This window comes from Seriola aureovittata, chromosome 5, assembly GCF_021018895.1.
Source record: "Seriola aureovittata isolate HTS-2021-v1 ecotype China chromosome 5, ASM2101889v1, whole genome shotgun sequence".
NCBI classification, from domain to species: domain Eukaryota; kingdom Metazoa; phylum Chordata; class Actinopteri; order Carangiformes; family Carangidae; genus Seriola; species Seriola aureovittata.
In genome coordinates this window covers 23,412,688-23,440,103 of record NC_079368.1, presented here as the reverse complement: position 1 = coordinate 23,440,103, position 27,416 = coordinate 23,412,688, and the positions used below count along the sequence as shown (strand labels likewise).

General features: G+C 39.9%; 1 protein-coding gene across 2 annotated transcripts; it reads right to left on the bottom strand.

Annotated features, from left to right (window-relative positions):
* Positions 1-265: 265 nt before the first annotated feature.
* jak2b (Janus kinase 2b) lies at positions 266-24,851 on the bottom strand. 2 transcript variants are annotated; one of them, XM_056375545.1, is made up of 25 exons: positions 24,541-24,851; positions 24,324-24,457; positions 21,934-22,170; positions 21,099-21,222; positions 20,877-20,994; positions 17,345-17,490; positions 16,463-16,754; positions 15,920-16,039; positions 15,556-15,713; positions 14,882-14,993; positions 12,176-12,362; positions 11,623-11,747; positions 11,281-11,415; positions 10,619-10,706; positions 9,641-9,768; positions 9,371-9,509; positions 8,807-8,958; positions 8,008-8,158; positions 7,337-7,473; positions 6,552-6,741; positions 5,298-5,422; positions 5,033-5,205; positions 4,625-4,742; positions 2,371-2,484; positions 266-1,205 (listed from the first exon to the last, which is right to left on the bottom strand). In XM_056375545.1, exons 3-25 carry the CDS (start codon positions 22,136-22,138, stop codon positions 1,098-1,100), a joined length of 3,345 nt encoding a protein of 1,114 aa, XP_056231520.1. In that variant the 5' UTR covers positions 22,139-22,170; positions 24,324-24,457; positions 24,541-24,851; the 3' UTR covers positions 266-1,097. The 2 variants fall into 2 exon arrangements, with proteins under 2 accessions (XP_056231520.1, XP_056231521.1); XM_056375546.1 differs by having other exon boundaries at positions 24,557-24,851.
* Positions 24,852-27,416: the final 2,565 nt, after the last annotated feature.

Here is a 27,416-nt window from a genome sequence, read left to right as displayed (position 1 = left end):
CATATTACAGGATCAGTGCCTATAAGGGTTACAATGATCAAATGGTTTCTCTGACACTAAAGCGTTATGTGGATTATAGCTTAAGGTGCACACATCTGTGTCACCTTCAAAGAACTCAAATACTAGTGAGTCGACTCTTAAGAATGTCAGACTAAGATACTACAAGAGTTTGGACCTTAAGCCATACACATTAATTTAAACTGTGGAAAAAAACAAGGAGCTTCAAAGCGAAGGACCACAAGAATATGCTTAACAGATAACGCTGGTCAATTAAACTGTTCTTTAATTTTCAAACCACCTCTCACAATGAAAACATAAAACAATATTAGATTTTTAAATCAACTTTGTATGGACTTCATTTACACTGACACTTTTCTGGCAGTTCAAATATAGTATTTACTATATTTTCATTTTTATAAAATTATAAAATTTTTCTGGACATATGTACACAAATATATTGTAGATATATACACACATACATAGAAAACACTCAGCTTTACTAATCCATTTCTCTTCAGGTGAGGGAAAAAGGGGTGGCGAGAGCTAGCCCTGCTAGCTGTTTGTAAGGACAAAACACACACACACTCTTCTCTCTCACTCCCTCACTCACACTCGCGCGCGCACGCACGCACACACGCACAAACACACACACACACACACACACACACACATACACACACACAGAGATCTTGTTCAACACAAGCATCTCTAGCTTCAGGCCTGGCGTTAGTCTAATCACAGTCTCTACAAACTCTTCTTTTAAAACTTTATCCAGGATGTTTGACCAAACACTTTTGCTCTCTTTCAGCAACATCACCTTCAACAGTTCGACGCATCCAATCCTCCATTTTCCTCTGCTGGCCACTAAGCCGCTCCACTGTAGAAAAAGGGGGGTTGTGTGCCTTGCTTAAAGGCACCTTGGCAGTAGTTTTTGAGCTGGTCCTGGTTTTGAACCACCAATCACCAATCACAAACTGCTCTGGCACTCAGCAGGAGAAGGACCTCGTTTTGGCCTTTTTGTCCCTTTGCCACAAACAGGACAGTAACAATGTTAAGAGCGTCACGGCTGAAGAGGAGCGGGGGCACTTTGGGTGATTTTAAAACTCCTTACTGTCCCTGAACAGGTCGATGCGAAGGGCAAGTTCCTTGAAAGAAGGACGCAGGCTGGGGTCGTTGTCCCAGCACTCCTCCATGACCTCATGTATCTGAGAGACAGGACAAAGAGTTTATACTGCATTCATGCAATGTCACACACAAGGAAAACCTGACTGGTAGCCCTGTAATCAGACAGATTAAACAGCTTAAATCTGGTATTTTTGCTGGGTTTCATATTTGGAGTGGTTAGTTAAAAGTTAAGTTACATTTTAAATTTGCTGAATCAAATGTATTAGAGATTATATTAGATTTTATTTTAACGTAGCTGCCAGTGATGGTGACTTTGCTATAGTTCTTTTGGCAAATGTAGCAGCCTTCAGAAATTCCTGAGTCATGTTTACAACTCTGAGGCTGTCATGGACGGGTTTCAATCAAGTATTGTTGTTGTCTGGACTGTTGTAATATCCTTAAACTGCCCAAGCCCAACTCCAAGAGGCTTGATTTTTTTTTTTTTAATTAATTCCAGAGATGAGCATAAGTCAGTATATGTCAATTACTCTTGATGGGAATGACAGGTAATCAGGGCGTTCACACTGAAAATGGCACTATAATAAAAAGTGCGATGGTTTTGCTTCAGGCACTGGTGAAAAGATAAAATATGATCCAGGAAGGCTGGCTTGAGTAACACACCCATGTGTTTTAAGGAAAATGGCAGAATTTTGACCAGGAATAAATTTGTCTTTATGCATTGCTATTGGAGGTTTGAAAACTGTCAGAATATCATGCAAACTGTTTATGTTTGCAAAACTGGTTGAGCTGTAGTTATTTTACACCACAGGGAAAGACTGTTCTTTTTCAGAATGGAGAAAACATGAAAGGTCTACATTAGGGGAATATGACACATTTTTGTGTTACATTCAACTGTTAGCATCAAATTTTACCTATTTATTTTGATTAATTTATATTATGTGGATAAACATTATTAGATAAGGAGAGGAAATGCAATGTATAACACTGCATATGGGGCTTCTAGCTGAATCAAATTTGCAGTCCTGTTTCCAGGTAGCCAATTAAAAGGATATGAAAACAGCTAACCAAACAAGTGTATAAAATACACTCATACAAATGTGTATATGTGTGAGTACTGAGTATACACTGACATACAGGTGTGAGTGTGTGTATACGAATACAAGTATACGTGTGTACACTGCGTAAGAGTACACATGTGTGATAAATGAGTCTCTTCAGAGAGAAAGCAGCAGTACATGTGCTTACCTCTGAGGGACAGCCCAGAGGCTGAGGCAGCCTGCTGCCTGATTTAAGGAGTTCAATGAGGTGATAGACGATCAACTGTCCCTGCTTGTCGTTCCCCATCATAGACATAAAAACCTGGGGAGGAGAATGATGACAACCAAGACAAAAACAGATTAAAAACAAGATCCTTACAGATAATAAAAATGACTTATACTCTCAACAGGTCAATGGTCAAAGTGAATGTACTAGTATTAACAACACAAGTGATAAATCTGTTATTACTGAGACAAAGTCAAAAATGTGGCGTAACCTGAGCAGAGAAATGCTACTACAGTCAACATGGCAAATGACATGCCAGATATAGCATGGAGAAGTGTGTATGTTTAATGTGTAATTATGCAGGACTTCTGGCTCAGCTGGCTCTCTGCTCAGAATATCAACAGCATACACCCAGACGCTGTAAGCTGTCAGCGCAGAAGAGAGGGCCTTGGTTTAACTCATTCAGTTCATGCCCTGAGGTATGATTGTTCAGGCAGAGGAGGGAGGAAAACACTTCCCCTGCAACGTTCGGAGGGTTCAAATGTCAGGGTTTGTTTGTTCTTTTTACAGAACATGAATCACTGTCAAACACGCAAATTATCTGCAAGACGCTGACAGGTTGACGGGCCTGTTCTTCGACGTCAATTTATTTGCTTCTGACATGTTTCTACATTTAACTATAAAATAAGAATCTCTGTGTCTGTATTTTGATTTTCTCAACAACGGCTCTCGACTTGAAACTTTTCAGGTGTACTGCTGAGGACGCAAGGAAGAGCAGTGTCCACTGTGAAGTTTTTAGATGAGCGGTTCTAGAGAAAGCTTCAGACAATTTACAAGTGTGCACATGCCAGGGTTTTAAGAAAGAAAAAAATAATTGTCTCTTGGTAGATGGATTCAGTTCTCCCAGTTCACATGTGACCACAATTATGTTCCACTTAAGTCCCGTAATTATATTTGACTCCAAGAGATTCTAATGGTTTCTTCCACTTTCGCAGAAAAACCCCTCCTTCCATCGATGTAATATTCTTGTCCTTCCAAAGTCACAACCTCAGAAATAAACTGTACTGTCTGTTTACACCTACTGCCCTCCAGAACATCTGAATTTTGTTGCACTTCCACAGACAATAAAGCCAAGTACCTACACGAGTTCTACATTTGGGACAATTTGGTGAAATTTTAGTTTTTTACTCATTATAAATATATGGGGAAATATAAATATTATTCAGAATATTATATTGTAACTCTTTAAATCTATTACATATTGAGATACAAGATCAGGATCTTATCATTATCTATCACTCACTTGAGCAGTGCACACCAAAATGTTCTTAACCATGCAAGTTTGTCCAGGTTCAAACTAAATATCACAATATACATTTTTGATAGAAAGTGTTTGTGCTCTCTATGGTCCAAAAAACAGCATTTGTAAATTTTAGCGCTTTGGCACTTTTGCTTTTCTTGTACACATCATGTCTAACTTGTATTTGTAAAATTTCTTATTTGATAAGTGATACTGAGCTTTAAGAGATTCAAATGTTTTAAATCCTTCAATCTCAAAGAAATGTCCGAGTGTTTTTAAAGAATCAAACAGAGATATATCTCTAGAGAGATCTACCACTATATTCCTTTTTCTGCCTTTAATTGATAGCACTAGAATTACCACCTTGCGGTTGGACGCCTTCGCCAAGGAGCCAAGTTGCAGGAAATATGGTCATAATCTCTCCTTACTGAGTTACAGTGTTGAATAATGGTCAGAAGTAATTTTGCAGAACATTATGATGTCACAGTGAAGTTGACCTTTGCGTCAAGGCGTTTCTGAGATATCACGTTCATGAGAATGAGACAGACATGCAGATGTACAGACAACACCAAACATAATGTCTCTGGCCCTTGCTGTCGCCAGGCATAAAAAGTTCAGAGACACAAAGGTAATGTGGGGAAAGAGGTGGAGGAGGACCTGCAACAATGACATGCCACAGTGTCATGTCAGTTACCCTGTTTTCTTAAATTAAAATGGGATCTTCTGTATTACAATAACTCAAACTGTAACTCTGAGTTAGTAGGACCTCGTGAGGTACTGGGTGAATAGCTTTGGGAACTGTCTCTACATCTGCACATCACATTTAATATTTGTCCATTTTCATACTGTTCCCTACACTCAGCAGTGAACATGAATGAAGCTGAAAACGCAGTGAAAAAAGCCAGTGCATGCACACGTGAGTGTGTTATGACTTACTGCAGGAGGGCTACAGATCTTGTCGCTGTGGGTGAAGAGCTCATAAAGCACCACTCCAAAGCTCCAGACATCTGACGCCACAGAGAATTTGCTCTCAGTCAACGACTCAGGAGCATACCTGCAAAACAGTTGCAAGTTCACAAGATGACTTCAACACTACGTCAGGCATCACAGTGAAACCAAACAGATAACAGGTTAGGAATGCCAACAAATTCCTAACAGGAATTTCTATTGACAAATGATTGGTTAGCAAAAACAGGAAAAGTTCAATTAAAATCCTGCAAAACTCTGCAAAAGAATTTCTTAAATTAAAGAAATCCTAAGTATCAGCTCGTGGTACAGCATTATGAGGATTGTAAAGACTTCTTTGTCAGAGAGAACAAAACATTCCAGAGAAAACAGTCTGACCAGAATATGGGGCTCTCTCCTGGCTCTTTGACCATGTAGTACTCTTTGTCCTGAGGCAGAACTTTGGTGAGGCCAAAATCTCCAATCTTCACCCTCAGCTCACTCTCCACTAGGATATTTCTTGTTGCCAGGTCTCTGTGGATATACCGCTTACTCGACAGGTACTCCATACCCTGTGAACACGGAACAAAAAAACATTTTTATTTTTTATTTTTGCAGCAGTAGCTCCAGAAAGCATGTTACAAAACTGGCCAAAGGGCTGTACCTTGCAGATCTGAGAAGTGTAGTGCACAAGCTTCTTGTGATCGATCCTTTCCTTGTTTTTCATGAGGTAATCTCGCAGACTTCCAAAAGGCAGATATTCCATAATGAGGCGGAGATTTCTTCGTCCTGAAGGGAGTCAAAAAACACACAAAAGAAATTATTCACCAAATGCACTTAACAGCCATAAAAGTTTGTATATTTTGTATGTATATAATGTATATATATTAAGGTTGATGCTGTGGCGAGTGATACCAAAATGAACTTGTTTCATATGAATACAATAAAGCCCAGTTTGCTGAATGTCCAGTAGAGATGGGCAGATATTACAGAAGCTCCGATGCCTATCTCACTCCTGTGAAGCTCACTGATTCAATACATTGTGTCAGAGCCTGTGACTTCAAATGTGGCTGGTGCTTCACTGAGACTGTTGAAGGTTTTGTAGTATAAGTATAGTATTTACAAGTATAAAATAGCCACTTTAGTGGTGTGAGAAGAAAGAATCTTTCTTTGAATCATCGATCTCCAATCACATCACATTGCGGCTGATATGAAATGTTATATAAACATCAACCATGAGGTTAAAACACATGAGCCCGCAGTGAACACTGAGCCTGAACTACACTTATTTTTTATATGTCGGCTTTTTGGACAATGTATTTATCAGTTTACTTTAAGATTTATATTTAATACAGCATTTCTGAGCCAACATGTTGTACTTTTAATAGTAACACACAGACTTCTTGGACTTTAACTGCTGACATATCAGATTCAATTATTGGCAAAGAGCTGTAATGCCTTCTCCCCAGGCTTTAACGCCTGCTATAAATTTTACAAGCTTCCAGATGTCACTCTTAAATATTTTTGGGGCAGAAAATGAAAGGAAGCTCCAAAGCTTAATAGGTCTTAATTTTCCTATCGCTACAATTTAAAACACACAATAAACGTTTGACATTATAGTAATTACACGGTGAATTTAGATACATGTATTTAGATATATTGTATGAAATCACTGGTTATGTTTTAATCACTAGATAAGTTTCCCTCTGATACGGCTAGACTAGTTATTTAGTAGAGTTAAGTGTATCGATGTTAAAAATTCTATATATGTAGAAGTTATTAGTCCAATTGGTAAATCTGTATGGAAACTGGCGAATGTGCATCCCGGGGAATGTGTGTAACAGGTTTTGCATTAACTAACATAGGTAGTAACATATAGGTACTAGAGCAAAGTTATTAAAATAACCGTGAACTGTACCTGCACTGTAGCATACGCCTTTGTACTTGACGATGTTCTCATGCTGCAGAGATTTCAGGATCTCGATCTCGCGCTCAAAGTCTCGTATGTGCTCTGCAGTGCTGTGCTGTAGTTTCTTCACAGCCACGACCTCCCCAGTGTTGTCCTGCAGTGGGTCATACCGACACATCTCCACGCTGCCAAAGTTTCCCTGAAACAGAAGACCAACTTCTGTAAGCTGTCATTTTTTCTCAAGAGTGTTTTCTTACTTTGACAATGCACACAGCGAGGTACAGAGCACCGTGAGCTTCAATGCAAGTCCTAAAATGCATTGCACAACTCTTCTGCAGTGCACCAGCCGAAAGTGTGCACTTAGTATGTTTTTGAATTTTCATGGACTTACAATACTATATCTGCTGACTAGTAAATGGCTAGCTAGATAACTAGACAGGCTGACAAATAATGTGACATGACACTAAGAAAATTTTAGCATCAAAGTTAATTGTCTATCAAATGAAAATCCTATGACAATCTAAGCTACCAACCCCTCATACCCTTTAAATAAATAATGTGAAAAACCTAACTTCACTGAATCCACATTCGCCTCAATAAACGTTATAAATTCAACATGTCAGAAACTGATGGTTGGGATTTGGTGTCAATAATAAATGTAATGCATGTATTAAAAAGACTAAAATATCATTACATGTCAAACAAAAAGGTACTACAAGAGGAAAAGGGGTCACAAAGTCTGAGTATATTAACATGAGGGTAAAGTTGCTCTGAAAAGCACAGTTTCTTTATACCTTGCCCAACTGCTGTAAGAATATGAGGTGTCTCTCTTCAAACTGAGCTGGCTCCTGATTCTCAAAGCCCCCAGTGGACCAGGCGGAGCCCACAGTCCTGTTTGGCAGGATGTCACTGTCAACGATCAACTCATAGTCTGGGGACACAAAAGACAACAAAAAAAACAAAACAAAACAAAACAAAAAAAAACAAAACAAAACAAAAAAAAAAAACATGTACATGAGAGATAATGCAACAGCTCAGAAATGAATCAATATAATATCAATAACATTTTCAAACAGGATAAATTTGACCCTGAAACCTTTTCAGCATTTGTATCCCTGTTTCTGGTGTCTGGGACAGGTTAGGACTTATCATTATACACACAGAGTTTAAACTTTTCAAATCTACCCTGTAGGACAAAAACATTCGCAAAATGCTGAGGAACACTATCCCTGCTCCATTCCTTGTCTCATTTCCATTATCAGCTAATTATGACCTCATCAAAACAGGAGCTGAGACTGAGCTGAGGCCATGTTACTGAGGACACAATGATAAATGTGAGCGGGGGGGTCAAAGGATGTATGTGTTAGGACACTTGAGATTCAACATTGGTGTGACCTAAATTCCCTGTTGTGACACCATTAGGGGCCTTTTGGCTGGCCCAGCTGGCGAGGGGATATACACCGACCTGGTGTGAAGAGGCTGTGGAGGTCACGGATGATGGCCCGAAATGTTGGCCTGAATGTGGGCTCGTAGTCCATGCAGCTGGTAATCAGATTAGCCAGTTCGGTCCACTTCGGTGCAGGAAGCTGATGGCGGTCCTCGTAGAACAGGGTTTTCTATGAGACATTTCAAATACAGTCTTCTGTATTTTCACATTCTGCATATGATATGAAGCAGATATAAAGCATCTAAATACATTAAATCTTGTTGAGACTGAACTGTCTTTATGGATTTTCCATGTAAGTAAAAATGACACAGTTTGGATTTTATTTTGAACCAAATTGAAAAGAAGAAGAAGATGAGTGCAAGCCAAGTCACATCAGGACAACATATTGCAGCTAAACAACTAAAACCCAAATTCACAAGGTGTGTTTCCAACCAGAAGTGAAAAAAATTTACAACCTGTTGTTGTAGCAAACAGAGAAGCCTCAAGCAATCAGCTGACAATGTTCGAAAATATGACGACCTGTTTCTATGAGGTATATATTAATCATGATGTCATTGTGAATGGTCATACAGTCACAAAAGCAATGGAGATAAGGTATTAAAATACAGCGAACGGAATCAGCAAATAAATGTCATTAAACTGGAACAGAATTTTGAGATACAGAGAAATTCTCAACCCTACTGCATCTTGTGCCTCATTTTAAACAAAACATAGGAAAAAAAAAATCATATACCATGATATGCACAATATTGTTACCATCTGATATTAAACATATACCTTGATAGTCTATGTTTTAGGTCAAACCACCCAGCCCTACCTTAGAGTTGTCCAGTGTTGATAGAGGTTTCTCCCCACCACTGCAGATCTCCCATAGCGTGGTGCCAAAGCTCCACTTGTCTGCAGCCAGGCTGAGGTTGGCAGGGTCCTCGATACATTCAGGGGAAACCCAAGGGATCCTCTCAATCAGGACTGAGCACAAACAAAAACATTTAAACCACCACTGTTAGTAAAGACTTGATTTAATTACAGCACTGACATTTTCAGACAAGATTTTAATTGATTCAGTTTAGTTTTATGCTGTAATTAAGTGCACTTCTTGCACTCTATAATGCATCACTCTGCATCTAGTAATAAAAAAAGAATCAATTCCTATTAAACTAAACTCATTTTCTTTACTTTAATAGCATATACCAATGTCTTACAGATCAGTTGTACCTGTGTTTTCTGTAACAAAACACCATAAACAATGAAGCAATCCAATGCAATGTGGATTTAAGATGGTACCATCTCACTGCCATCATAGCCTTGTTAAATAGGAACATACTGCCCTCTGTTGATTAAAGAGGTGTATTACAGTTATGTTGAGAATAGACCAACTCACTTTCTTTGGGTAGGACAGTTATGCTGATGCCAGGGTCACTAAGTTTGATAAAGGGGGGGTTCCCAGCCCTCCGGTCCTCCTCTCTGATCAGAAGAACATTTTTAGCACACACGTTCCCGTGGACAAGATGCTTCTCTTCCTGCAGGTACAGAAAAGGAGGGAGCTATCAGTCTCTTACCTACACTGAGAAAACAATCACTCAAAATTTTCATTCTCAATACTTGGTGAACGGCTGGTAAATGCATTAAATCGGACATTATATGTACATACCATGAAGTTCATGGCCCAGGCCAGCTGCTTTGCCACTTCAAGCTTCCACAGGATGTTTATAGAGTTTTTGTTCTTCTTCAAGTAGGTATCCAGTGAGCCAAACTTCACATACTCCTGCACCATAATGTCTATAAGAAATGAAAGCATTTTTTTTTCTTATTTAAAATCAACTCAGGATGTTGCGATCACAACCCAAGTTTTAAACCTCTTCACTTCATGTCATTCGATGCTATTACCCTGATGATCCACTTTGCAAATGGTGTTAACCAAAGCCACTTGCAGGGAGAGAGCAGGAATTAAGTGTCTCTCGATGACACTTGACAAAATGACAGGGATACAGTTCACTTTTAGATGGTCTAATTAAGTTTGTGATTTGGTGTCAGTAACTTCCAGCATTGTGGCATTTTCCCACTTTTTAACTTAAAAAGAACAGTAAAGATAGAAAAATGCTGAGGTACACTCAGTTAATTATATTCAAAACTGTGTCTTGTTGGTCAGGAGTGGCAAACTTTATTCCTCTACAACGGATTACTCACTGTAAATCAAACAGTGAAGTGTTTACTCTTGAGGTTTTACACACCTTTACATTTTTTAGTAGTCCATTCAAATAAAAGTAATCCCCTCCCAAACAAGAAAAAAGGACCAGTCATGCAGGTTACTTTGTCAATAGTTGTTGAGATGATTCAGGTGAATATTTTCCTTTAAAACAATATCAGTGTTTCCACTTTATCAGTCTGAGCAATGCAGACATGTGCATGAGAGAGCGTGGCAGGTGAAAGAGTTTCTGGGGCGGGGTATAGTAATCCTTCTAAGAACAGCCCACCATGCCTCAGGCTCAAAGAGGCCAGTCAAGATTATAGCAGAGCATGGTAGAGTCTTGATATCATTAGACCAAGCTCATTCGTCAGTGTTACCGTGCGGGCATTTGAGGACATACAGTATGCTTGTTGCATGACAAGTTGAGAGATGCAGACTTACTCTCTTCTCCGCAGACACACACGCCGTAGTTAAGGATCAGGTGCTTATGGGACAACTGACTCATCATGCTGGCAGCTTCAAAGAAAGACTGCAGGACAAGACAAAGTCATAAAACCAAATTATTTATGAGCCCATGTCAGAAAAAAAAAAAATATGCTCCTGTGATTCACCTGGGACTGAATTACAGAAAATGTAACCTCTCTCAACCTGTTCTTGTCGGACATAAGGCCATGACCATATCAGATGAGCTTAATTTACTTCACTGATACCACCTATCATGTTCAATCAATATATAAAATGATTTAAAAAACTGGACATTTCAGCCATTTATCCAGCACTTTAAATACATATTTTAACTTCTTTTAAATCAGTTGAGTTACTCAGTTTTTACAGGTAAATGCACAAGTACCCCCTGGGGTAGTTAAACCCTTGGTTGGGAATCAGTGGACTTAGCATGAGTTGAATGGCATCTAAAAGGACCTCAAAACCTCTTCCAACCTAAAGTAGCATGATGAACACACTGCAGTTTTTAACCTTCAGTATTGTTTACTTTTTGTATTTCTTTTTTTTTTTTAACCGATAACCAATTAGTGGCTGTAAGAACTGAGCCCAGTCAGTGTTCCCGCAAAGACGACTTTTAGCACAGCTTTAAAGCCACACACCTCAGAGTAATTCCTGTGGGCATGATCAAGCACTTTCATGACAGCTTCTGTGTGGTGCACGAGTCCGTAGTCTCCCAGCTCCTTGCGGACCCCTTTGAAGATCTTTGTAAATGTCCCTTGACCAAGACTCTCCATCTGACAGGAAGAACATAATCGCAGGTTCAATTCAGGAATCATAAGCATTAAATTCTAACCCTTAACAGGTGATTAACTTAATGAAGTCAGAGTTTGACTTGTGGGCAAAATGATGATGGAGTAAAATAATAGTGCCGCACAATGATATTGTGACATACACGAGGAGATGGAGACATGATTAATCCTGAAAATGCAAACTAAGCTTACAAATTCCAGATCTTCTTTCCTGATCTTGTGAAACACCATTTGACTGATGTTGTGTCGATGTAGTGATGGAGATAGAGGCACTTCTGAGCCCTTGTTGCACCTGCACACAAGCAGGCAGGACTTTTCTGATGGTGGAAAGACAAGAACACATTCTTATATTAAACCAGTTATAAGAACACAGAATAAGACAACAGTAAGCATCAAACTGGGCTGCACTAGATAAGCCTTAACTAATGCAGGGCAGTTGATTTGTTGTATGGAGACAAAGTTTCTTGTCAGGAGTCCTAAATCCTGTCTTGCAGCATCTAAAACTCACAGAGCTGGAGGCCTATGGACACCAGCTGATCATCCCAGTTCAATTACCATGTCTGTAAACTGGTAGGAGATCCCCATACACACATTCAATAGAGCAGCCCGGTGTGTATATAAATAGTCTGCATCTTAGGATACTGAACATGTTCCATGCATGCTTGCATCCAGTCATAGACTCTGCTAATGTCTACTAATCTCTCAAAAACACACACTGGACAAATCGAGATTCTGTTAGCCTTACCTTTGGCTTTAGGTGGACAGCACTTGCTGAACTGGAAAATGACACTGTCAGAGCGCACAGTTTCCTTTTGGTAGCAGCTGAGTAGCTCCTGCAGGCTACTGAAGTTTCTTTTGGCTCCACTGAGGTTAAACTCCCCGCTGGCAGACCTGGTTATCTGGCAGTGCTTGTATTCTACAGTGTCATACACCTGGGACAGAGAAGTAGAAATGGATATAAGTCAAGTTTCAGAGAGTGAATCACTAGTTATTCAAGAGGGAGAACCACAGATGAAGATTTCAATTTTACAATGAAAACACTGAGGATTAAAACAAGAAGAGAATGCATTACTTTAGTTGTAGCCTTTAGATGTAACTTTGCATTGAACCATTGTGACCAAAATGTGTCTGCAGTGCAGAGTATTTAAAACTGAAAGTTGGCACAGAATCCTTTTCAGATCCTTAAGAACGACATTAACACTGGATCAAAAATCTCAGGCTGCAGTGTTGCAGTAGACATGCTGCTATGTCACAGGTGACAAGATGAATTATAAGCCAGGGAGTCCAGTTTGAAAGCTTATTAAACACGAATGGTACAAGGTAGTCTTTCTGGTATGTGGCTGTCTGACAGGGAGCTAACAGGGTTGCTGCCAGTTATTCTCTCTACACATTCAAGTAATATGAGGCTTATCATCCACACTGGGCCTTTTGACATTCTGCAAAGGAGAATTGGCTCAGAGATCCTGAAAAAAAGACTATTCGATACTACTAGAGAAACTGAGTGACTGTCACTTGCATGTTTGTTTATTGTTTATTGACAATTTCAGTATCTTTTGGAAGTATGAAGACCACTTTAAACCTGGTGGGGTTCATCCAAACATCAGTGGATCCAGGCGACTCAGTGCCAACCTACGTCATGCTCTTGGGATGCCATACCCAAACAAAAACGTGTGGATAAGCATGAAGGACAATGCACACAGGCAGACTGCCTGATCCTCTGCTTTACATCACCCAAAGCGTTCAGAGGATATCTCTGTTCCAATCGAGGACCCAGTGACTCCCTTCCCTGCCTGCTGAAGCTCAGTCAAACTGATGAACTGCAATAGCAATAACCACAGACATCATCACTGAGACAGACCCCAAGTCGCTTCCTTAAACATACCGGTGATCTAAAACAGCCGGTTAGCATTATCAAACACACTGTAGCGATAACAAATCATTTGGTACGTTTCTTAAAATTTGTCAGTGTTCAGCCAAAGCCAGTCTCCTTTCCTGCCACAGAATCCCTAGAGACGAAATGAGCCGGTAACGGGTCAACAAATCCTTTTGGTTAATAATCTGACAATTGACGAGAATTTGCATTGTATGTTTTTAGTTGAAACCTGGCCACTGGTGCAGCAACAATGATAGAGGCTTGTCCTTCAAACTGAAAATGTTATCAGACAGTCAGACAAAACATAGCAGAACTGCAGCCATTTTCTCTGCACTGTTTGTGTGTAATGACATTGACCTGGCTAAATCTATAGCATCTGAATATCTTGCTCGAGCTCAAAGCAGAATTATCAGTGCTCATCATTACATTGTATGGGCCAACGAGATATTCATCGCTATTTCTACAGGGATTCTCAGAGCTGATCTCCAATGGTATTACTAGATATTAAAAATGAATCCTGAGTGGAGACTTGAATATACAAATCAATAAAAACAATGACTCTAAAGCCTGTGAATTCACGGTGTAGCTTTCAACTCATTCAACATGTATGAAGCCACTCACCAGCATGGTAACATTCTAGACCCACACAGTGAAAACAGGGTTCAACATTGACAATGTTTCAGTAGAGAAATTACCTGTTTTTGTGTGTTTTTTGATGCCAACCTAATCTTAAAGACTAGAAGGGAATTTTTTAGTTGAACAGATGTTAACGCAGAATTCCCCAATATTATAAGATCCTTTGTACCATGCAGTTGTGACTGCTCTTTAAATGACAGTTGAAAATTTCAACAGTGCCTTGTCATCTGCTTTAAATACCGCTGCTCCACAAAAGGTTAAAAAAGAGGTCGACTGACAGAATCTCCCCACGGTTAAACAGTATGTGTTAATGAAATTAAGTGAATCTGTCGGGCAGTGGATGGATAGAGGAACACTAGGCACACAGTTCATTGTAATAAATACAAAGAAGCTGTGGCTGCCTATAACAAAGCAATCTGTCTAGCAAGAACAGATTGGAATATCAACCTCCACTACTGATCAGCTGCTCGACACTGCCCCCACCCCTCCACAGTTCTCTGCATCAAAATGTGAACAACTTGCATTGTTCTTCAATAACAGAGCCAGTATTGCTGCTGATACAAAAACAGATGACCTCAGTAAACCTTGTAAAAATATATATATATATATATAAAAATGGGAAAATTCACCTGTATTACAGTGGACTGTCACTGAGTATAACTGCTCCATCTCATGTATTGACCCTGTACCTACAGTATTTTTTAAGCGGGTGTTCAACAGTGTTTCAAGTCTATACATCTTTTCAAACAAAAACTTTCCTGGACACCTTCAAAACAACTATCATTAAACCGTTACTGAAGAAAATACAACCTGCATGTGATTTCTTTATTGTTAAGCACTTAGAGTTAACCCCAAGAAAGGTGCTACACAAATAAAGTCTATAATCATTATTATTGTTATTATGGTGAAATGTGCCCACTACTGCAGGACAGTGTTACCTACCTCAACAGGGAAAGTCAGAAAATACTTGTTGAAGTCTTTAGGGCTACATCTCAAAATGTAAAGGCCCCGCTTGTTTCCACACTTCTGAAGCTGGTTGATGGCAAACTCCATTCTGCAACAACAACAAAAAATTAAATAAATAAACAAAATAAAAAGAAATTGAGAGTTGCAGCATGAATGTGCTGCTGACAAATCTGTGAAATTATGTGATGCAATCATGTCAACATGAACCAGAAACTCAAAGGAATTCTTCCAAAATATTGTGAAATACATGCCACGAACAACTGAAGCTGTTTTAGCATTCTCCTCCCGTAGAATTCTGTACTAAACACCAATGTGGAAAGTTTAACTACTGCCAATACAAAGGTGACTGGTGCATTTCAGCACTCGAAGCAGCATAAGTACAAGTGTGAGGAACGCAGAGAACATCATTTGCGGCTGTTCCCATTTGCACTTAATTTTGTGCCCAGCTAACCTCTGTGGGACGGATGAGTGAGTTGGTTTGTCAGTTTTGAAAAAATTAGGTAATGTGGCCACACATCTGAGGAGTCATCTGTTATCTTGACACTCGAGTGAGGCAGTGGAGGCGCCACAGATTAGCATAATATTTCAAGTTTAGGATTAGAGATGGGTTGCATTCAAATACAAATCAAGCTTTGAGGTTCTTCACGTACGAAATCGGGCCATGGCAATGAGAAGAGATGGCCTCCACAAGCCTCGGAGGTGCCACTTCTTTACAAAGGTAGTGATGTGCGTCTGTAGTCAGCCGATAGTAGCCGTCAACGAGGGACACAAAGGAGAGCGCTTCAGATAAACTGGGAAACTCCAGCTCCTGAAATGTATGAAAAACCACAACAGAGCACATCAGCAGGATCCTGTTCAGACAAGATGGTGTAAACCAACCAAACTGTGGATTTTACACCATATTATATTTTTTTCTGTTCTCTGCATGAAAAAGCAGGGGAGGAAAGTAAATGCTTCACAGTGTTTGCTCTGGTGAAAACAGCGGACGGAAAGGGGTTTGAAAAGTGAAATTACCAGATTCTTGCCATCTTGCTTGTTGATGGTGACCACCCGACTCTCTGCAGCACCCTCCTTGCTGGCCTGTTTGATGCTGATGTCAGTAACATCAGGGAAGTCACACAGGGTCTGCAGCTCCTGGCCAAACAGAATAACAATAGCTTATCACTTCATATATTTAAAAAAAAAAAAAAAAAGAAAAAAAGATATAGGTTGATATATCTCATTCCTCCAAGCGACAGAACTCCATTGTGATCCAAAAATATTTTAGAAACATTCAAACGTATACTGTCATAGTCACTCATTATAAATAATGCGGCATATGTAGTTTATTCTGAAACACTGCTCATGCTTTGGGATGCAATACAGTTTTTATTTCCTTGTTCTTTTGGGTGGCATTTCAGCGTTGTGGAGTTCTGACATCAACACTGGGAAGTAGTGGTTTCCTTCCTGTGTTTCACTCATTTTATACTGCTCTGTATAAAAGTCTGTTAAAGCATGTTAAGTAAATTACAGCTGAAAAAAATGGCAAAAAAAAAAGAAAAGAAGAACAGCACAAACCTGGTCAGAATCTTTCAGCTTCTCTCGACACCACTGGATGCCAGTGTCTGCCGCCACCAGGATGATGAGCTGCCCGCTGGACGGTTCTCTGACCTGGAAAGTCTCCGTGTAGAAGGCCTTCTCCAGGGACTCCATGCTAATGAGGTACTTAAGCTTGAGGTCGCGCGCTGTGGTCCGACACTGACTGAACTGCTGGATGAAGCGCTTGAAGCGGAAGCGGATTCGCTTTCGTGTCAAGAAGTTGCGGTCCTGGATCTGAGCTCTCATGTCCTTTGGCAAGAAGGACTTGTAGCTGGAGGAGATTCAGTAGATTTTTGTTATCAGCATAAAGCCAGATGTTGTAAAATCCATTACAAATATATTATTATGTAGATATTGGTGTCACTCTTATTTTTGAATGTTGTGTTTGCATATAATAAGGTGTTGTTTTGTGTGAAACATACAGCAAGATGCCATGAACATATTATAAGGTTGAATAGAAAAGTTGCTCACTTGTGCATTTTTCATTAGTGAAATAGGAAAAGAAAATTATGTTCATAATAAAGGGAATCAAAAACTCTCAGGTTGTTAGAGCTGACACTGAATGCTTATTTACTTACTGTCTGATCCAATTTTTCCTGATTTGAAGATAATTTTATTTAGGCAAAATTCAAGATTAGTCAATGTTGTGTTTCAAGTTAGTTTTGTTTTGGTCAATGAACCAAAAAAAGTTCTGTAGAAAAAAAAAAGTCAATTTATTAGTCCTTATAGTATCCAAAAAGACATTGTGTTGGCATCAATGCTGAAAACAAGGTTTTGTATTTGGCTCCATTACATCACATAGTGCTTAGCCGCTACTTGTGTCACATCTGCTCAAAAGCAGCCTTTGTGTTTCACTTGTACCTTATAGTGTGGTAGATGTCCAGTGGCGACATCTGTCTTTCCTTGGCTGTCCTTGTCATGTCGAGTACAGCCATACCGAGGCACTCTTCCTGAGTCTCATGGGAGTTGGGGATCTTCACCAAGCCATTCACAAAGTCATTCCTCCACTGCACACAGAGACGAGAGTAACACAGTGGCTGTTAGGGACTACTGGTGAACAGATCTGATGGCATATAAAGTGTGCAGGTGTGTTCAGATTCCTCACACTTCCTCACCTGCTCACATGTGAACTACCAAAGTCTGTATTCCGTGTGTCTGTGTTTGTGTGTGTGTGTGTGTGTGTGTGAAAGAGTTTGTATCAATCCAACAGTTTTAGGCTATGTTCCCTGCTGCTATCTGAATCATGGCATGGCCCAACAACGGCACAAAGGTGTCTCTGCGTTGGCTTCTGAATAAATTGTGGTGCAGATGGTTTATTGAGTTCATGGAAAGAAGCCTGGCCACAGAACAGAACGTGACGCGTGTGACACCTGAAGAATTCAAATGTTACACAAATTTATTTATCTACTAATCAGAGCTTCACCATGTCCAAGTCCATTCTCTGATTCTATTTTCCCTTGTTATTTGTGACAGAAGCTCATATACAACGACTATGAGCTTGTCATAACCACAAGACAACAATTTAGTACAACATGACTTGCTGTCAGTGACTGACCAATGAATGAGCCTCCTGTCAGCTCATCTGACATCATGGCTACAACTCTTGTTTTTATTGTAATAAATCAGTGTGAAAACTAAACAGACCAGAACTACAAGATAACATTGGAAAATCCAGCAGGTGAATGCAGAGACACACTTCCCCTTCCAAGTCATAATAGCCTTTCTTTATCACAAACACAGAAGCTCAGCTCTAGATTAGACTGTGAGAATGAAACATATCCTTCACAAAGCAAAACACAACATCTGTCCGAAGTGAATGCGAGCATGTGTAATGGCTTAATGGCGGCAAATACACAATGTGCTACACCCTCAAATGACCCCCGCAGATGTGCTTCCCTTCTCCCTTTTAGGCTTTTCCCAAGCCACCGGGGGCAGATTTCCACAGGCATAATTCCACATAATCCTTTAGTTCACTAAGAGGTCAGCTCCAGTCATATTACTGGCTTAAGTTACCTGGATTCACCTTTACTACAAACCTCTTTTTTTTTGCACTGTGGTTAACATAAAGCATTTCTTGACTCAGGGCCCTTAGGTTTATGACAACAGATCTGAAACAGCCTCTATTGTATTTTTTCCACCTGTCCTACGGAGACATTTCACTGTTACAACTCTGTTTTCCTTTGACCAAAAATGCAAGAACAAATACTCAAACTGCCAACAGAGAGAGAGCGAACTGAAAATGTACTCAATTCAAGCACACAAAACCAGAGGGAAATGAGTTTGGTCTCCTAACCCTTCGCAGGTAAAGCTTTCAGTTTTCAGACTTGGCAACCTCTAAGACTTTAATAAAGTCGTAGTACTGTGACCTCCATGACCAGCTTAACCTCCTGGTGGGCCTTAGGGAAAAAATGCTAAATGGGCCCATACTGACCCCCCCGTGAACCCATGTCACCCCTAATAATCAACACTAGTAATATAACATGTTGAGCAGCTGACATTTTTGGATGGTGCAGTTTGCGCAATAAAAATGTCAGGAACCTTAATGGATAGGTCTGGTGATATGATATATTTTTCTGACTGTCAAAAAAATGCATGAAAAGGACAAAACCAACAAAGAATTGATTTTAACAAGTATTGCCTGTGTAGCCAACGCTAGCTGGATTCCTTTGTGTGAAAGACCTTGATTGATGTCATTAAACTGTTAAAAAATCATAAATGAGGCACACCGTTGCACTGGGTGACATCTTTCTTAATTACCATGAACATGGACACTGTAGAGGGCCCCCCTCCATGAAATGGCCTCAATGCAGGGCCTCTTTTAAGACCCAGTGTTTCCTCTACATTCATTTAGCAGTGGCGGCCCGCCACTGCTAAATCATAGCCGCCACGCCTTCAAATTTCTTTTATTTTTTTAAATTTTTTTTTTATTGTCGCAAATGCACCACCGCCACATCTCTCCACCTTCACAGCACAGCCTGTGTGATGATGAGCGTAACAGCGGGTGGAGGGGAGGGAGGGAGTGGGGTGGTTGGGGGATCCTATTGGAGTTAATTACTCGCGAGAGCGCGGCCTTGAAAGTGACATCACGTCAGGCATCAGGTGAGAGTCAGAGAAGTGTAGTCGTGAGGAATAAGGCAGCGAATTACCGGAGAAAAGGTAGACTTATTAGCCAACTCAGTGACGCTAACTTGGGTAAACTAATTGATAGCATTAAGCTAATATCTACACGTCATTATGTATTAACTGCTGACTGCCTTTTCAGATGAGCTTGTTCAGATACTTCTCTAAGAAGAGAAAGACAACAGATGAAGAAGACGCTAGTCAGGTAGCATCATAAGCCTTTTACTGACTCGTAAATGATGATGGTTAGGTAAAAAATAGTATTTTAATGTTCACACTTGATCAGATGTGATGTGAGTGTAAACTATATAACGCTGTTAGTGTTACGTTACTCACACTTTTAATGTAATCTTATTAGACAAGTAACATTAGACAGGGAGGAGTTGTTAAACAAAGTGGAGGAGAGCAGAGCAGCGGGAGAGCTGGGTGAAGGTGCAGGGGAGAGAGATGAGCCTGGGTGCAAACTTTGCCACTGACTCTACCCCCCCCCCCCCCCCCCCCCCCATAGCATGCCCCCACTGCTGAAAAAAATCCTAGAGGAAACACTGAGACCCTTATCATCATAGTGGATATTGTGCTAATGTAGTGTGTAATCCTCCCAAATATTAGTGTTTGGTCAAATTCCAAAAGGAAATCTGTGCATTTGCCAAGTCTTGAGGGGCTAGAATAACTTCCTGCTTTGCCATGTCAGTAATCAAGCCTTACTGGCATCCTGACTGCACCTCTTCAATACTTTGTGTGGCAGACTTAATTGTTTCAGACAAGGACAGGAACTTAACAGCAAACCATGATATTTTAGGACAATGGCTCTGCTCTGAGGCTGCTATGAACTTTCAGACCTTCAGCACAGAAAAAGCCTTGGAATGAAGCCAAAGTGCGGATTTTGGCCCACAAGGTGCAAAATTGTTCCCAAAAACTGAGTTCGTCCTCACGTAAGAGCAATAACTGCACTCACTAAAAGTGCCAGCTCTCTTGTTTTATAGTTTGATACTTCTCTATCTTTATCAGTGTCCCTGGGCAATACTTTAAAAAATGAAATTTTGAGACGTGACCTAACTTGCAAGCTCACAAAACTGATATCACTGGACATGTCAAGGATATGAGCTGCTTGTTTTCTGATGCCTAATCTAGAATACTAGGCTGCAAGGCAACGTACGAACAAACATCTACAAAATGCTCTTCAATATTTTTGTTAAACTGTTCCTGCATATTAAGCTCTAATTTCTAACCATTATATGTAATAAGGAGGGTGGCTATATGCTGAGGTGCTTACCTGAGAGAAGAGGTATGACATTACAAAGTCATCGAGGACAGGGCTTTCTGACCCCTTGGCGACGCCATATCGGTATGCCCGCGATGCCCCACCACTGAACCAGCCAGGGAAGTAGTACCTGTAGTAAACGGTGATAAGGAAAATGTATCAAGTCACATGGATATTTGACTTTTAATCTGGAGAAGATGCTGAAGAGACAACACAGAGGGAAAATAATGCAACCTTATTCTGAAAAACACATCTTCTGAAGCCGATTCATCAAGCTGGAAGATGTGGTTTGGTGAAAACCACAAGCAATCTCGCTCTCTGAAGAGACCAAAAAGGCTGCAGTACAGAGGTGATATACCTAAAGCAGACAAAGAATGAGAAACCACATTATGTTCTGTGAACTAACACTCCATTTGATTATATATAACATGATCTTTAAAACAATACAGCTCGTCTATACTGTGTGTTACTAGCTTGATCCGAAATACATTTTCTTTGTTTATTACTATAAAATGAAGTGCACAAATAAACTACAGTATACCTGTGGAAATTGTGTTACTTCAGGGCTGAGGAGCACTTACTGTATTACATTATGCCTCAGGACACACATTTGAAAGCTATCTGTTTCTAGTACCAACACAGGTGAACAGAAGGTCAATTAAGATTATCTAAAATGTCAGCTATGTTTTGTTTATCATCAAACACATAATGTGCGATTCCAACAACATGCAGGTTAGTCTTGCCAAGCCCTCCCCCGACCTCACGGCCCTGCTCTATGTATTAGTTGCATCATATTTTTATTAACTCTTAAATTGTACCTATGCAAAACAAACAAACAAACAAACAAACAAAAAAACCAAGGCTATCACATTTTTGCTTATCCTTAAACAGAGTAAAGAAAGTTAGACTGTAAACAAAGCATGGAGATGATTGAACAAGCCAACGATTTTTTTGCTGATGTTCCACTGTGGCCTCTTGATAACCTTATCTTGGGACCTATGCCCTGAGTTACAGCAAAACACATGAATGAGGGTGCTTTATGCAGGCTTGTAGAGCTTTGAGTACTCACTGCACGCCTTGGCTGCATCTATACACAGCTCTTCAGCCACATAGTCCCCAGGTGGGTAGCTGAGTAAGCTGCAGTCAGCTGCTCCCTGGCTGCTGTGGTAGAAATGAAGCCTCAGAACAGCAGCGGCTGGTCTTGTGTCTGGAAACTCCCGATGGGCATTTCCATTTTGATGCACCGCGGGGCATGTGTCTGTCACAGTGTCCATGGCTGGCAGGGAGTCCCTCAACGACACGCAACCTTCAATCAGTTAAAAGAAAATGTCAGCAGAAGTAAGGACGGCTTCTTTTTCTCAGCAAAGTGTGATGAATTTAACATCATAATCAGGGAACATGGGCACAACTGTTATCAAAATTCAAGCATTACATAAAGCTGCAGTACAAAGGGACCATTGTCTGGAAAAAGGTTATAAAATCTGTAAATCTAATTCAAAAATAGGCTACTTGCAGTGAGAGTTATCAAACACACTCAGAAGTTTCACTGCAAATGGGATATTGAGATTTTTAGCCCTGCTGCACAGCATATTTTGATAGCAGTTTAGTGTTAACCAAGTTTCAAATATATTATTCTCACTACATACAATCCTTACTGTGAGATGTAAACACTTTTTGCACTCTGCAGAGGCAAAGCAGAATACCTCTTTCAAACAGCTGCTATTCAGTTAACCCCATCTCCCTTTAACTCAAAGACAGTATTATATCAAGCTGGGAGCTGAATTAAGGATGTTTTATTTCTCCCACAATCATAACCTAGCATTCATAGATGCTGGGGTTCCATTCTCATTTTTTATATGTAGCTTATCAACAGCATAACAAACTAGTTCTAATGATTACTAAAACTTTTCAATGTTTTTTTTTTTTAGCATTAAAAATGTAATTACCCTTGAATTACTAATATGAGCTCTTTTTGGCCGATTAGAGCTAACACAATAAGGAGGAGTTCAGCTATGTTGAAATAAAAACTAATCACTCCGCCATGTGTGAATCACAGTGGGTGTAATTCATTTCTTGAGGGAAAAATTTACTTATGCGTGTGAAAATTGCATAATTTAGAAAAGGGAACTTATGAAGCAATTCTGAGACAGTAAATCAGGAGAGGGATATAAGAAAAATTGCAAAGCACTACATATACACTATGGTCAATCATTTTAGAGACAAATAAGACACAATTGCAAATCTGCAATGAGCAAGCGGTTCCTCAAAAAGTGAGTATTTGTACTAGACGGATACTAATGAAAGAAGCCACCAACAGGACTACGGCATGTCTGAAGTAGTGCAGGTTTCTATGGCGTCACTTCTAAATATTGACTATTGGTCTGTGTTCAAAAAAAGCTTATTCACCTTGATTCAAAAGTTGTAGAACATCTAAACACAAAAACTTCACAAGCAGGTGTGATTATTTTCATGATCGATTATTCATCAAGTACTGTTATAATCTATAAATAGTCAGTCTATAAGTAGTGACTAAAAACGTTACAATTTTTCAGAGTAATTTGCAAAAAGAGATTCAATTCACAACAAAATTAAACTGAAAAGCAACAAATCCTTACAATTGAAGAAAACAGTTTATTTACTTAGTATGTAAACTGTCAGTTGATCATCATAATTGCTGTTGGTGAATTTTATGTCAATCAACTACTCCTTTAACGAATTACTAAATTCAGCCCTTGTATGAATAATGGTCAGTAAGCAAAGAAACAGTACACTGAAGCATGGAGCATGCAGTCTGATGTAATAACATTTCCCACAGAAAGAGGAAAAAGAAAATACGGCAGCTTTGACATTCGTGAAATTTAATACATTTCGTTAAATTCTGCAAAATCCTGACCCAAGGATGACTGGCCATACAATCTCATACAGTCATATCAATTTAGTCAAGGATTTACACTGACTGTTCACCATGAAGCTCTAAAATATCAATACTTCCGACTTTCTGCAGCATCACTATATTAAATCTTCACATGACCTACTTCATGAGTTTTATAACTGAATGGACAATCTACACAGACAATAAGAATGCCAGAACTGAAAGGGAGGAATGCCTTGTTTTCTGGACGATGTCTGTTGTTTTGTAAAGTTCACCCAAAGGTTGCTATGTCAAGTAGCAAAATCCCAAATCAACAGTTAGATCCGGACAAATATTAGAAACTTAGCTGAAGAACAAACTCATCCAGGCCATGATCTTGTGTGCTACCATTAGCTATAGCTTCAATAGATTAACTTAACGCTAGCACCCTCACACACCCACCTATGTAAGTTAACTATCATGTAAGCAGAGTATGCAAATGTATTTCAGCAACTTGGCTAACTAACGCTACGAGTTTACGTTTTAAACGTTGAAAAAAGAAATTGGATAAAGCTGTCGGTGAATTATTAGGTAGTGTAAAGACTTACTTTGGTAGATGAGCCAGACGTGCGGCTAGCTTGCTGCTAGCCTCCTAGGCCAGCGCAGCGGCCAGGACGAGCGAGAGTTTGACGGCTACAGCCGGACACTGCTGCTCAGTCCTTTAAGATCAGTACTCAAACACCTGCACGAAGAGATAACAGTTTATTTATGGTCGAAATCCATATGGAAATATTCTTATTTCCATGTCGCACTCAGCTGGCTAACCTGCTACATAAGCTACCTCTGGTCAGCCTAGCGTTACCCATCTCTCTCTCCGGAGGAACTTTAGCCGTCTATCTTGTCAATCTTGTAACTTAAGCTAACGCTAACTAAAACCACGTCGTGCTCGGTTACAAAAAATTGTCCGATAACACGGAATTCATCTGCAGGCGATCATCATCTTGTGCCAGAACATGTGGCTACAGGTACGACGAAAGTTACATTATTGACATCTCGTTAAACTGAATGGCTAGAACTCTGACAAGGTTGCTAGCTAGTTCGCCAGTGGCAGGTACAGCGCAGCCGAAGTCAGTCAACAAACCAGCCTCTCCCACCACACCAATGCTGCCTTCAGGTGCTGTCGGAAATGTTGCAATTACAACATTACAACCCAGACAAAAACGCCAGTTGTGCATTTGTCCGAACATTAAAAATAATACTTGACCATAGCCTGTCCGCATACTGGTGCATTTCTGTTCAAAATCTAATTACTACAAAAGTACAGCCCTCAAAATACTTTAAGTATTAGTGAAAATTGGTAAGTCCATACTGTGTTGCATTACATAGAGAGGTATTTTTATACCCTCAGTGACATAAATGGGGTGGACAAAACTATAGAAACACCTTTCCATATAATGCAATACCAAAAAATGCAGCCTCCAAAATAACCACAAAGTCAAATCAGCATCTCACAGAAACAGTTTCAATAAAAACTGAACCTTACACTGATCATGAACATAGGATTTATTACTGGACTCTTGTATTAGAGTGCATTAGTTTAAGCTAGGTGTCCCTAATTAACTGACAGCTGAGTATAAATCATGGGCTAAAACGGAAAGGAAGGTGAACCACTGAATGGGACAGACATGTTTTAAGACATATAGAACTATTTTGCAAATCATGAAATTATTCAGAATTATATGACTATGCACAGAAATCCAGGCAAAGTAATGTTTGATAGACAAATTTTGTATGTTGCAATGTGTGAAAACTAAACATCATGACAAATTAAAACAAATAAATTAGCACACACAGTTTGATTTATTGCATCTGTGCATAATTATCAAACAAGTACGAGTCAGGGGGTATGGAGGTTACAAAAAGCACATGAAGGCAGCATCTTCACACTGAATCAGTCCCCTGGCTTGTCAACCAACAAACCAGCAGCCTAACCAACACCCACCAACCGAAACTGAAATAAACCACTAGGTGCACACATTACACAAGGGAGCAGACTGAACACAATATCATTAATGCCTATAGTATGAAATGCAATGCAGTACAACAGCTTTGGAGCAAATGTTAAGTCGTTGAAGATGATATTACATTTTTGTTAAGATTGTATCAGAGGCATATTGAATCAGTTTTATGACATTTTAGGCTGTAGATTGTTTGTTGATCGTTTATTTTGTCAACCATGTGTACTTTTAAGTGACGACAGCTTCTGCAATTAGATTCTGGTTTGAACTGGTTTGGAGGCTACCTCTGACCTCAGCAAATGTATCTGCGAAACTGGTGTAAATTTATATATAGAAGGCTGACAGAAATAGAGACGTTACAGACTGACCCATGACAATGATTTCATTATTCTGGAAATAGGAACAACTAAGTGGGTGGCGTGGTGGTTAGAGACACACCTCTTTGGTGTGATGGGCAAGCAAAGCAAAACATAATTGTAGACATGTTGCTCCCACTTATCTCCCCAGAGGCATTAATCAGAGGCCGACTCCTGAGGGTCACCCAACATCCCCTGTCACTGATCTTGGGTGATACGGCCTTGCCAGTTCATCCCAAAGATGTTGGACAGAGTTGAGGTTAGGGATCTGCGCAGGCCAGTCAACTTTTCCACACCCAGCTGGGAAAACTATTTGCTAATGACATAATTTTCTGAAACCAGGGCATTGTTTTGTTGGGACAGGAAATGGCCCACCCCAAAGTACTGGCACAGGAAACTATTCTCTAAAAGAGTGGTTCCCAACCTGGGGTTAAAGACCCTGCCAAGGGGTTGCCAGATCAGGGGGTGGCGGGATGATTATTTTTTCAGACTTATAACGCTACAATGTTTGCATTTATTTTTTAATGATTTTGACATTTTTGTGCCTCTAAAATGCTCTCAAACACAAAAAGTACAAAGCCACAAACAGCTATGTGAGGCTGTACTGTAACATCAGCACGCTAAAATTCTCACCCTGAATGTGTTACCATATTTGCTAATCAGCCCTAGACACAAAGCATTTTGTATATTGTTAGTTCTGTAGGTGTTTGTTCTTAAGCCAAAGCATTAAACAAATGAAAAATGTGACCTGATGATGGCACTAGATTAAAAACCAGAGGATTGCCAAAGTTATTATAATTCATCCAGGCAGGGACATGAGTGTGTGTACCACACGTTGTGACAATCCATCCGACAGTTGTCAGTTGACATTTCACCCAAACATCAAAAGTGAAACTCACTGTGGCGCTTGAGGAAAGTTAGGGGATCATGAAGGTCGTCAGGATACACTGTATGCGAACCATGGACATCTGTACAAACAGTCCAATCCATCCGACAATTGTTGTGGTATTTCAGTCTGGATCGACTCACTGAACGACATGCCAGACCTCTAAGGAGAGAGATCCATAGAGCCATAATGTACAACCAACACAGCGAAAAATAGGGAAAATTCATTCTTTGGTTAAACCGGTCACAACCAATAGACATAATGCTACAGATGAGAAGGGGTCACAAAGACATACTGCTTTGTTTAGAGAGGGTACAAGCTTAAAAGATCAGGAGCAACTGTTCTAAAATATGACTGTATTTTGCAGCATTAAGATTTTCCTTAATAGCTATCTAGCAGATACACAGATCAGCTGCTGCAAGGCAAACACATCTATCCCTT